Here is a 13,650-nt window from a genome sequence, read left to right on the forward strand (position 1 = left end):
GGTCTCTTTGCCTACATCATGCTGCTCTCTGATGAGAAAGCAAAAACCTGCTGACAGGTTCCCTTTAAGCAGACCCAATACCCCAATACCTCAAACTTATGCTGGCAATGTGATCATCATTAGCACAACTGATAAAGGTGGGTAATCCTGCTTTCTTCACTTACTTTCCAATCCATACCCACTCACTACTACGCTCAGATAGTGACTTTTTCACATCACCCATCTTCTTTTTGGAGGGTTATCTCCAGCTATTACACTATGTAGGTAATAAATACTTTAGACTGAATGGAACCTTTAATCCCTTTACGACCTATGACTTTTAGGTACATCATAGGTCACTTCCCCCTCTGTGATGCGGACTCCAAGCGCTGAGCCCGCATCTTGTAAGGCACATGACAGCTGATCTGATCAGCTGTGATGTGCCCCTAACAGCCACGAGTGGAATTGCGATCCACCCGCAGCTGTTAGCATGTTAAATGTCGCTGTCAATCTCGGACAACAGCATTTAATATGAGTGCACTGGAAGTACGCCACAAACCACACCCATCACACCCCTGTCACATGATTGCGGGGCACCTATGGGTTGGCCTGACAACTAGGAATCTGCAGGAGACCCTCATGGTTGTCATTGCAGATCTGCTATGAGCACTGCCTCATGGACTATGTTCATGGCAGATGATGATTTTTGCTACATACAGTATACTGTAAACCTGTAGCACAAGTGATCAGAAGATCGCAGCTTCAGGTCTCCTAAGGAGACTATTGAAATCCGAAGAAAAGTGTAAAAAAAGGGTTAAAAAATATTTTTTAAATACAAAAGTTCAAATTTGCCCCATTCAAAATAAAACAATACAAAAAAATACAAGTTGGTATCGCTGTGTTCAGAAATACCCTATCTATCAAAATATAAAAAGAATTAATCCGATTGGTAGACAGTGTAATGAGAAAAAAAATCAAAACCTCAGAATTACGTTTTTTTGGTTGCCCCAACATTGTAATAAAATGCAATCACAGGCGATCAAAACATTGTATGTACTCCAAAATGCTAGAAATAAAAACATCAGGTGGGTGCGCAAAAATAAGCCTTCATCCAACCTCAGATCCAAAAATGGAGATGTTAGAAGTCTCGAAAAATGGTGTTTTTTGTTTGTTTTTACAAACTTTGGACTTTTTTCATCACTTAAATGAAAAATAACCTAGACATGTTTGGTGTCGGCGAACTCGTAATGACCTGGAGAATCATAACGGCAGCTCAGTTTTATCATTTAGTGAACATGATAAAAAAATAAACCAAAAAAGCAATTGTTGAATTGCACTTTTCTTTCTTTGCAATTTCACGCACTTGAAATTTTTTTCCTGTTTTCCAGTGCAATGGGTTAATAGTCAAATAACAGTCACATTGGATCTGCAGGGAGATGAGTTATTCCCAACTATTACTATGCAGGAAATATTTTCAGATATAATTTTTTTAAATTGATTTCTATTATGGTCTGCTTACAATTTATTTACCTTACCTACATCCTTCTTAATGTATTGGGTATTTTTTTTCCTTTTTTTTACCAATATTGATCCATTTACCATTTTTAAGCAAATGTGTTAAAGTGGCTGTGTTATTTTCTAAATCTACATTGTTGCTGACCACTACATATGATTTCGATTGATAAATTACTTGTGCACATACAGTATATTAAAAGTGGAACTGAGTATTTCTGTTGACCTGAAAATATGTTATAGCACAGTATTGTATAACCCAGAGATTCCTAAAATGCAAATCCATGACTGTAATCCCTTTTTAGATAGGGATCTCCAATGGGAACTCTGCACATCATACACGGCATAGATTTCCATGGTATAACAATTACTCCATAACTCCCCAAATGTATTTGCATGTGTGACACTACAGGAGTCTGGATGCCACAGTGGCAATGCCTCCCTCACAGGGGGTGATGTCATGCCTGGAAGCAAGAAGGGATCCCCTTAGCAGTTAACACTGGCATACAACACCTTTCCTGACTCCAGACAAGAAGGAGGAGCTCTAAACCCAGTTTCAGGGGAACTTTCCTATAAATTCTGGCCTGGAGGCGGGGTTAGAGAGTTCAGTGTGAGTGTAGTGTGAGACAATGAAGGAAGAGTAAGCAAGTGAGGAGAACCTGAGGATAGGAGCTGCAACTGAGCTCATCCCAGTACTGAGCACAGCAGACTGGACACCGAAGTCCGTGGTTGTGTGGGAACTGCATGCCCAGCAACTGAATCCGGAGAACCTGAGATTGCAGGTCTCCTGGCCACATCTGACGCCCGAAGGCAGAGCAGCAAACTAGAGAGCCCGGAGTCACCACTAGGGAGTGATATCAGGAAAAGGCTCGAGCTGCCTGCCATGCGGGTAGTGTTCCACTTAAAGGACTGACTGAGAGAGGGACTTGAAGAGCGCTTAAGGCATCAAGAACCTAAAGAACAGCGCAGTAGGGAGGCTTCCAACCCCACCTGGCTAGTGGGTTTCTGAACTGCTTCCAGGCTGCCCGGATCTCCAATACCACCTGTACCTGTGCTCTGGACTGCACCTACAATTAAAGGTAAAGAAACTACAGTCCCTGTGTACTCCAATCATTCTTGCACCCCAAACATCCACAACCCCTCATAGAATGTTCCGGTAGCCCTGGCGCCCCGCTCCACCTGTGGGGAGCAGAACCATGCCAGGTGGTGTCACGAACAATCCCTTACAAACATTCCCTCATCTCTTTTAATTACACACCCAGGGCCACGGACCGGGTCACTGCTGCCGTGACCACCCCTTTAAGAACCGTCCAACCCGGTTCCGAGTACCCCACGGCCCTAGCGGGTGTTGCACATGTTTAGCTATAAATCTCTCCTAGTATTTTCAGTTTTTACTTGTGTCTAAAATGGGCTAAACCTATAAATGAATACCCTGGGCTACACCGTTTGAAAAGTCAAAGAATTGTCTGTATGTTGTTAAAATAGTCATTAAGCCAGGATGCGGAAACTGCACATCTGTTCCATTTTAAGTTGCTAAGTGTCTTTAGGGTGGAGTGAATCCAATGAGGCAGGGCTTAAAATAAACCTGTCAAGGTGATTTTCATGCCCAAACTCCACCAACCAGTGATCCAGGATGCTAACAGATAAGGTGTTACTGAGCACACTTGGGTGCTAACACAGTATTCTGGGCGTTCTTGAAAACTAAAATGCTCAATGCTTATTTTCTTAGACTTAATAAGTAACACCCGAGGGTGCTAATACCTATCTGGCAGAATTTGACATATAAGTTTAGCACACTATCCTAGCCAGCATGTTTCACCACTTCTGCAGCTTCATGAGTAGATGGGACAATGGCATGAATGATTGATGCCATTTTCCCATCATGCCATTGTCCCATCCCCTGATGATGCCGCAAAAGTGGCGAAACATGCTGGAGGGACTAGTGTGCTAAACTTATATATCCCTGCATGTTTGCGGCTGTCGAACAGTCGATGGCGTGATACATTCAGTTGCGGCGACTCGAACATAGTATTTGAGCATGCCGAAGATACACAAGTGGATAACACCTTATCTGAGCACGTTTGCTTATCACTGGTTGACAATAATGCCCTTGTATATTCTGTCCGACACAACATTGCATATGAAAGTATTTTCTAAAAAGTGCCAGCTATATTCTAGTGACCTGTAAAAAGTCATTGGAGTAGGGACACTTCTAAAGAGTCATGCTGGGCAATCCTCTTCATAGCTTGACTGGCAGACCACGGACTGGGTGCATTGTAGTAGTATATTCCAGGAAAAAAAGATGTTATCATGGTCGACTCAAATCAGTTACTGAAGAAATAAAAAAGACAAATGAATCAAATATGGTGTAAAAACAATTGAATATATTTCTGTTATACATAGTTCATATTACTGAGAAAATATTTAGAAACATATTTTTGCTTAAAGTGAAACTCTTATTGTTTTAGAGCATATCAACGAGCGAGATGTATGTAATGCAATTGCTCCAGAAAAAGATGTGGATGGTTTTCACACAGTAAATATTGGAAGACTCTGTCTGGATCAATCATCTATTATTCCTGCCACGGCTGCAGCTGTATGGGAAATTATTAAGAGAACAGGTATATTCAGAATGTATACAGTATGTATGGATGACTTTCATAGCATAGTGAAGGTCTGATTTGAAGGTATTTAAATAACATAAACACATTTTAAGCATAATTTAAAAGTTTAGATAATAAAGCTTAGATAAAAAAAAACAAGACTAGTTCACAAATGTCACGCTGTGGGTGAGAGGACGCCCAGTATGTGGCGCAACACGAGGGGAACACCAGGGAAGATGTAGAAGGAGATGTACAAGGAAAAGCCTGGTGATAGGGAGAAGAGAGAGGGGTCACCTCCTAACATAGACCTGAGTCTGATCCCTGCACTCCCTATGTTCCGCCCCATGCGCGAACATGTGCCTAGGCCCTCGCTAGCCCTTAACTTACCCTGACTAGTGCGTAGGCCAGTGACATGACAGTACAGTATCTGTCCACTACTTCTTGCTTACTTAGCAATTGTATGATAGTAAGAATTAAGGGAAAGGTGGATGTTTGTTGTATGTCACTGAGAGACACATAAGTCTGCAAAGGACCTGTAAAACACAAAATGATTTTTCTAGACCCAAGCTATGTCATCTAATTAAGAGAATTCTAAGCCTAGAAATAAACAATTAAAGTAAATCATTTCCTTCTCTGTTTGTCAGTTTTTAAGGATTTTCTGCATGTTCATGAAAGAAACATTGTTGTAGAATTTCCAAATTACCTACAGATCCCTTTCACCTTTCAGCAGATATGGTCTTTCCTCCTTTATTGTCAATGCAACCTGGATTCTGTTGTAGGGCATTTTTTTTATGTTAGATGTATTGGAAGAATTAAAACAAAACAGTTGCCTAGGCTGACATAGCATTTAATTGTTACTCTTGCAATTCCCTAAAATATAACTGTTTTTTAAGGATACTGTCTTTATGTATTTCTAGGTATAAAAACATTTGGTAAAAATGTAGTAGTTGCAGGAAGATCAAAGAATGTTGGCATGCCTATTTCAATGCTACTACACACCGACGGAAAACATGAGAGACCTGGAGGTAAAAGTTAATTACTTATCACATATATTGATCTCGTGATTTACATAGCAGAAGTAAGTTTACCAGGTCTTCACTGGTTTAAAAAAATCTATAAAATATATAATTGTACTTACCTTGGATAAAAATGCTAGACATTCACAAGCCCATAGTGATCTGATACCAGCATCTCAGGCCACTTATGTTACCAAGAAGCATAAACACATTTAGGTCATAACTGTAGAAATATAAGAAAATTCTTTAAGGAATTAGGTTTTTCTTTCCTCTAAATCAAACATCTGGGTGTGGATCCTATGTCTTTACAGGATTTGTGGTGACTAGTGATGAGTAAAGATGAGCGAACTGGTTCAGAAAACATTAGCCAATCTCAAATTGGGCACAAACATAGGACATTCGGATTCGTGTTCAGTTTCCCGAGCATTGTTCCTCAAAGTCGGCAAAATTTGGTCTCAGTTCGGTAAATAATGCTTTTATTAGGACTTCAGCTAGGATAGTGGTTCTATCTGATAAGCAGGGTGACATGTTTTATGAGGGGAAGAGGTGAGTATAGCTCAGAGGAGCGACGGAGCGTAATTTTATTTTTAATTCACTTAATGTGTGTACATTCCGACAGCCAATCAGGGTGCACAAACCATCCTAAATATCCAAACACAAGGGCTTCTGTCATTGGCTCCTGAAGTCACATGTCCCTCTCCATATAAAAATCGGACTTGTTGTTTTGCTGGCACCATTGAAGAGAGACATCTCCTGCTGCTGCAAGTTAAATAGGATTCTGTCCTGTGTGAAATCGCCCTTCCAGCATCTATGCTAATAGTGTTGTGCAGGCAGGAGTCCATGTTTCAAAATAGTTTAGGCTAATACTATGTTGCAGTCAGGACTCAGGAGGTCACATTTGCCAATCAAAATCATTAGGACTAATACTGGGGTGCAGCAAAGAGGCCCCATTTGCTAATCAAAATCGTTAGGGCTAATATTGGGCTGCAGCCAGGAGGCCCCATTTGTTAATCAAAATTTTTAGAGCTAATATTGGGGTGTATGCACCAGGCCCCATTTGCTAATCAAAATCGTTATGGCTAATATTGGGATACAGCCAGGAGGCTCCATTTGCTAATCAAAATCGTTTTTAGTGTCATGCATTGATCTCCCGTTATTGCAGTCTGTGACACCTTTGTCATGGCTTCTGTGCCTGCTGTTGATGCTGATGTTGCAAGCAATTTTCTTAAATGTACAGACTCCAAGTTGGGTCTCCATTTGGTGGCTTTCCTGTACCAGAAGGGGTGTCAGAGGGCCATTATACTATTTCAAATATGGGGAAATTGATGCCACTTCAGTGGTGTGTGACAATATTTTTTTTTAAATCGCGAAACTCCAAGTTGGAATTCCCTGACAAAGCAGTTGTGAAACACGTGTTGCGTCTGTTGGTGAGTGAGCTGATTGTATTCATGTACCTGTGATTTCTTGTGAGTATACTTTATGCAATCTCCTGTATAGATACATTACTCTACTACTGGGGTACCCGAATTACATCATTACACAATCAAAAATCCTTTATACTTAAATGCTCTATATTTATTGCTATAGGCATCAATGAACCAACCCTATGGTAATTTACATCGTGTTATATTCATTCATGTGTTCATATATATATATATATATATATATATATATATACATATATATATATATATTCATGGATATTTTTGACTAGCTCTCCCATCAATTGTCTTTGTTGTCTGTACCTGCATTTTCGGCATCTGCTTTGAGTATATTGTATGATTTTTTTAAATTTATTCAAGAAAATTATTGTTCTTAATAACAGTATTGCACCTTGGTCCTGGCATTTCTCTCTCATTTTTCCTTTTTCATATATTTATTCATGTGTCATGGAAACCTTAGCTATATAGTAAAATAAAAATTCGGGCTATTTGAGATTTATTTGATTTTATTTATACTCTGGGGAATTGATGTCACTTTAGTGATGTGTGACAATATTTTTTTTTTAAATGTGGAGACTCCGAGTTGGGTCTCCATCTGGAGTGTTGCCTGTAGTAGAAGAGGTGTCAGAGGCCCATTATACTATTTTTGCTCTGGGTAAATTTACGCTATTTTATTAGTGTGTGACAATAATCTTTTGAAATGTGGATATTCCAAATTGGGTGTGCATCTAGTGGATTTCCTGTAGTGGAAGGGGTGTCAGAGGTCCATTATAATATTTCTACTCTGGGGAAATTGATGCAACTTTAGTGGTGTGTGACAATCATTTTTTTGAAATGTTTGCACTCCAAGTTGGATCTCCTTCATGTGTGTTAACTGAAGCAGTAGGGCTCCCTGATCGGCACGACTGCACTTGATTTCAGTAATACCTGTGTTACTTTTCTATCCTTAAATTTTTATAACATTTGTAGTCTAACAAACTGGTATATGTGCTACCTGAGTGTGGCTGGGAAAAAGAACAGTTTGAGCTGAGCAAGTGGTATCAGGGCTCCCAACAAAGAAGGATTACACTGCTCCCTCACCCACCTCAACTGAATTGAAACTTCAAATCCAAGCTGTAAATGTTGGCCCAGACCCTGATACCTCATGAACGGCTCATGGCAGACTGTTGCTGTGCCATTATCAAGTTCCTACAGTGGGTGCTTTGATCATCAGTCAACTACTTGTGTTACTATCCTAAAAATTTTCTGTCAATAGTAGCCTACAAAACTGATGTTTGTGGCATCTGAGTGTAGCTGAACTAAAAAGCAGTTTGAGCTGTTGAATGAGGTATCAGGATTCCCAGCCAAGCAGGCTAACACCGGTCCCTCACCCACCTCGTCCTAATTTAAACTTAAATTCAAACGTCTAATTGCTGGCCCAGACCCTGATACCTCATGCATGGCCCATGGCTGACTGCTGTGCCATTATTAAATTTTTAATGTGGGTCAATTGATGCCACTTTTCCTGGTGTCTGCCCCTAATTTTTGGAAATTTTTGGACTTCAAGTTGGATCTACTTCATGTGTGTTGCCTTAATTTGGCAGACCTCTCAGATCACCAAGCCTACACCTGTCTCTCAGCCACCTGTTACTGATAAATGTTTCAGCTAGAAATGCTGGTCCAAGCCCTGTCCCATGCATCTATGCTGCGCAATTATACTATTTGTACCCTGGGTCAATTAATGCCACTTTTCCTGATGTCCGCCCTAATTTGAGCTGTTTGGGAAGCTTTTTGGCAACCATTAATATGTTGTCTATGCATTTGGTTTTGCCTCCCATTGAATTCAATTGGGTTTGGGTATGTATGACGAACCGTTTGGCGAACATCAGGATGTTTGCCAAACCGAACCTTGAAAGGTTTACTTATCTCTCCTCATGAGCAAACGTGCTTGGATAAGGTGTTATTTAAGCATGCTCAGGTGCTATCCACTTTCCCGCAGCTGTATGTCTCACAGCTGTTAGACAGCCGCAACACATGCAGGGATTGCCTAACAAACTAACTATCTTCACAATTTCACGAGGATCCATGAATGTCCAACAAATGATGCTGATGATGCCCTACAACACATGTTGTCAATTGACGTCGTCAGCCCTCTGGCCTTAAAGTGTGGGACATAATTCACAAATTATTTTGCATCACCAGAGGGATATACTCTTTGGCAAAACTATGCTGTGTCTATGGTATAATACTGTATCCTTTGGTCAATTAATTTCAAGAATCAACTGTTAATGACTGTGATGCCTATTTATGTCCAAAAATAGACTCTGTTTATCAGAATCATAGAGTGTATATTGGAAAAAAACATAAATCACACATTTAATTAACAGTTTTATTTCAAGTGTAATTTGTATAAAAAAAGCCATATTAAAATCATATGGCAACTTATGATAATATTCCATGGAAACATTAAACAAACAAACAAACAAGGACATTACCCTGGAAAATTCAATTTTTTTTTTACACATTCTGGTATGAAGGTGGAGGTGATGGCGCCAGAACAGCATGACTTGTTTATTGATTTTGGTTTCCTACATGATTGGGCCCCTGAAAGGTGGATGTGGCTGGATTCCAGGACAAGGGAAGGCCCTGGTGTGGGACATGGTATTGGCAACTTGGGTAATGGTAGCCAGACTTATGTAGATTTGGGATTGGCATTGGCAAACTCCCCATGTCAAACATACCCATGTTGAGACCAGTCTCCTACAGTGGGTATGTTCAAGTGGCCATATTGGTCAGGTGCAGCTTGATATGAATGGTGCGCTTGTGGTTGTAGGTGTTGGTACGGTGTTTGCTGTGGATGAGGTGATGCGATACGTGGTGGAGGTGGTTTTGGGAGTACCATGGGCTCGTTATCATGGCTTCCAGGCATGTGTAGGTGGTTGTCAGTGGACATCTGCCATCTTTCAATAAGTTGAAAACCAGTCTTGGAATGTTAGGCTCTGTGCAGGAATCAATAACAACTTGTATGGCACCTCTGGCACGCATCATCACCTCACGGGGGAATTGTGCGCATACACTGAACAAGACTCCAACCATAGGCCTTCTCACCATCATCGTTAACAGTGCACGATAGATATTCCAAAACACCAATGTCTACTTGGAGCCTGTTACCTGTGGTGGGAAGCTCCCTTCTGCGCCAGCCCCAGCGTGGGATAGCAGCAGCCTGTGGTGAAGTATCCAGGGGGAGCATAGGACTACTGCTACGTCCATGTTCATGCTGATCTCGATTAGCCTCATGTCCTGCTGAAGGTCGTGGTAGTGGTGGTTGGTCTGTTGCTGATGGTGCAGAATCCGATGCGGTTTCTCATTCAGCATTGATGGATTCAGTTCTGTTATTTGTACAAATTCAAAGGAAAATAAACATTAATTTATCTAACTTAAGGCCAAGTTTAAAAATCTATGTTAATATTAACCCCTTCACCCCCAAGGGTGGTTTGCACGTTAATGACCGGGCCAATTTTTACAATTCTGACCACTGTCCCTTTATGAGGTTATAACTCTGGAACGCTTCAACGGATCTTGGCGAATCTGACATTGTTTTCTCGAGACATATTGTACTTCATGATAGTGGTAAAATTTCTTCGATATAACTTGCATTTATTTGTGAAAAAAACGAATATTTGGCGAAAATTTTGAAAATTTCGCAATTTTCCAACTTTGAATTTTTATGCCCTTAAATCACAGACATATGTCACGCAAAATACTTAATAAGTAACATTTTCCACATGTCTACTTTACATCAGCACAATTTTGGAACCAAAATTTTTTTTTGTGACGGAGTTATAAGGGTTAAAAGTTGACCAGCAATTTCTCATTTTTACAACACCATTTTTTTTAGGGACCACATCTCATTTGAAGTCATTTTGACGGGTCTATATGATAGAAAATACCCAAGTGTGACACCATTCTAAAAACTGCACCCCTCAAGGTACTCAAAACCACTTTCAAGAAGTTTATTAACCCTTCAGGTGTTTCACAGGAATTTTTGGAATGTTTAAATAAAAATAAACATTTAACTTTTTTTCACACAAAATTTATTTCAGCTCCAATTTGTTTTATTTTACCAAGGGTAACAGGAGAAAATAGACCCCAAAATTTGTTGTACAATTTGTCCTGAGTACGCTGATACCCCAAATGTGGGGGTAAACCACTGTTTGGGCGCATGGCAGAGCTCGGAAGGAAAGGAGCGCCATTTGACTTTTCAATGCAAAATTGACTGGAATTGAGATGGGACGCCATGTTGCATTTGGAGAGCCCCTGATGTGCCTAAACATTGAAACCCCCCACAAGTGACACCATTTTGGAAAGTAGACCCCCTAAGGATCTTATCTAGATGTGTGGTGAGCACTTTGACCCAACAAGTGCTTCACAGAAGTTTATAATGCAGAGCCGTAAAAATAAAAAATCATATTTTTTCACAAAAATGATTTTTCGCCCCCAATTTTTTATTTTCCCAAGGGTAAGAGAAGAAATTGGACCCCAAAAATTGTTGTGCAATTTGTCCTGAGTACACTGATACCCCATATGTGGGTGTAAACCATTGTTTGGGCGCAGGGCAGAGCTCGGAAGGGAAGGAGCGCCATTTGACTTTTCAATGCAAAATTGACTGGAATTGAGATGGGACGCCATGTTGCATTTGGAGAGCCCCTGATGTGCCTAAACATTGAAACCCCCACAAGTGACACCATTTTGGAAAGTAGACCCCCTAAGGATCTTATCTAGATGTGTGGTGAGCACTTTGACCCAACAAGTGCTTCACAGTTTATAATGCAGAGCCGTAAAAATAAAAAATCATATTTTTTCACAAAAATGATCTTTTCGCCCCCAATTTTTTATTTTCCCAAGGGTAAGAGAAGAAATTGGACCCCAAAAATTGTTGTGCAATTTGTCCCGAGTACGCTGATACCCCATATGTGGGTGTAAACCATTGTTTGGGCGCAGGGCAGAGCTCGGAAGGGAAGGAGCGCCATTTGACTTTTCAATGCAAAATTGACTGGAATTGAGATGGGACGCCATGTTGCGTTTGGAGAGCCCCTGATGTGCCTAAACATTGAAACCCCCACAAGTGACACCATTTTGGAAAGTAGACCCCTTAAGGAACTTATCTAGATGTGTGTTGAGCACTTTGACCCAACAAGTGCTTCACAGAAGTTTATAATGCAGAGCCGTAAAAATAAAAAATCATATTTTTTCACAAAAATGATCTTTTCGCCCCCAATTTTTTATTTCCCCAAGGGTAAGAGAAGAAATTAGACCACAAAAGTTGTTGTGCAATTTGTCCTGAGTACGACGATACCCCATATGTGGGGGTAAACCACTGTTTGGGTGCATAGCAGAGCTCGGAAGGGAAGGAGCGCTATTTTACTTTTCAATGCAAAATTGACTGGAATTAAGATGGGATGCCATGTTGCGTTTGGAGAGCCCCTGATGTGCCTAAACATTAAAAACCCCCACAAGTGATACCATTTTGAAAAGTAGACCCCCTAAGGAACTTATCTAGATGTGTTTTGATAGCTTTGAACCCCCAAGTGTTTCACTACAGTTTATAACGCAGAGCCGTGAAAATAAAAATTCTTTTTTTTTTTCACAAAAATGATTTTTAGCCCCCAGTTTTGTATTTTCACAAGGGTATCAGGATAAATTGGACCCCAAACATTGTTGATCAATTTGTCCTGAGTACGCTGATACCCCATATGTGGGGGGGAACCACTGTTTGGGCGCATGACAGAGCTCAGAAGGGAAGGAGCGCCATTTGGAATGCAGACTTAAATGGATTGGTCTGCAGGCGTCACGTTGCATTTGCAGAGCCCCTGATGTACCCAAACAGAACAAACCCCCCACAAGTGACCCCATATTGGAAACTAGACCCCCCAAGGAACTTATCTAGATGTGTTGTGAGAACTTTGAACCCCCAAGTGTTTCACTACAGTTTATAACGCAGAGCCGTGAAAATAAAAATTCTTTTTTTTTCACAAAAATGATTTTTTAGCCCCCAGTTTTGTATTTTCACAAGGGTATCAGGATAAATTGGACCCCAAAAGTTGTTGTTCAATTTGTCCTGAGTACGCTGATACCCCATATGTGGGGGGGAACCACTGTTTGGGCGCATGACAGAGCTCGGAAGGGAAGGAGCGCCATTTGGAATGCAGACTTAAATGGATTGGTCTGCAGGCGTCACGTTGCATTTGCAGAGCCCCTGATGTACCCAAACAGTACAAACCCCCCACAAGTGACCCCATATTGGAAACTAGACCCCCCAAGGAACTCATCTAGATGTGTTGTGAGAACTTTGAACCCCCAAGTGTTTCACTACAGTTTATAACGCAGAGCCGTGAAAATAAAAATTCTTTTTTTTTTCTTCACAAAAATGATTTTTTAGCCCCCAGTTTTGTATTTTCACAAGGGTATCAGGATAAATTGGACCCCAAAAGTTGTTGTTCAATTTGTCCTGAGTACGCTGATACCCCATATGTGGGGGGGAACCACTGTTTGGGCGCATGACAGAGCTCGGAAGGGAAGGAGCGCCATTTGGAATGCAGACTTAAATGGATTGGTCTGCAGGCGTCACGTTGCATTTGCAGAGCCCCTGATGTACCCAAACAGTTCAAACCCCCCACAAGTGACCCCATATTGGAAACTAGACCCCCCAAGGAACTTATCTAGATGTGTTGTGAGAACTTTGAACCCCCAAGTGTTTCACTACAGTTTATAACGCAGAGCCGTGAAAATAAAAATTCTTTTTTTTTCACAAAAATGATTTTTTAGCCCCCAGTTTTGTATTTTCACAAGGGTATCAGGATAAATTGGACCCCAAAAGTTGTTGTTCAATTTGTCCTGAGTACGCTGATACCCCATATGTGGGGGGGAACCACTGTTTGGGCGCATGACAGAGCTCGGAAGGGAAGGAGCGCCATTTGGAATGCAGACTTAAATGGATTGGTCTGCAGGCGTCACGTTGCATTTGCAGAGCCCCTGATGTACCCAAACAGTTCAAACCCCCCACAAGTGACCCCATATCGGAAACTAGACCCCCCAAGGAACTTATCTAGATGTGTTGTG

The 13,650-nt window shown here is 40.9% G+C and overlaps 1 protein-coding gene across 1 annotated transcript in view; it reads left to right on the forward strand.

The window, feature by feature from the left end:
* MTHFD2L (methylenetetrahydrofolate dehydrogenase (NADP+ dependent) 2 like) overlaps positions 1 to 13,650 on the forward strand; it is a 121,014-nt gene that overhangs the window by 77,342 nt on the left and 30,022 nt on the right. Inside the window, exons 4-5 of the mRNA XM_077261988.1 lie at positions 3,960 to 4,112; positions 5,012 to 5,119. Of these exons, the coding sequence (XP_077118103.1) occupies positions 3,960 to 4,112; positions 5,012 to 5,119 (261 nt within the window). The remainder of the gene's footprint in view (positions 1 to 3,959; positions 4,113 to 5,011; positions 5,120 to 13,650) is intronic.

The sequence above is a fragment of the Ranitomeya variabilis genome, chromosome 1 (genome assembly GCF_051348905.1).
Source record: "Ranitomeya variabilis isolate aRanVar5 chromosome 1, aRanVar5.hap1, whole genome shotgun sequence".
Taxonomy (NCBI): domain Eukaryota; kingdom Metazoa; phylum Chordata; class Amphibia; order Anura; family Dendrobatidae; genus Ranitomeya; species Ranitomeya variabilis.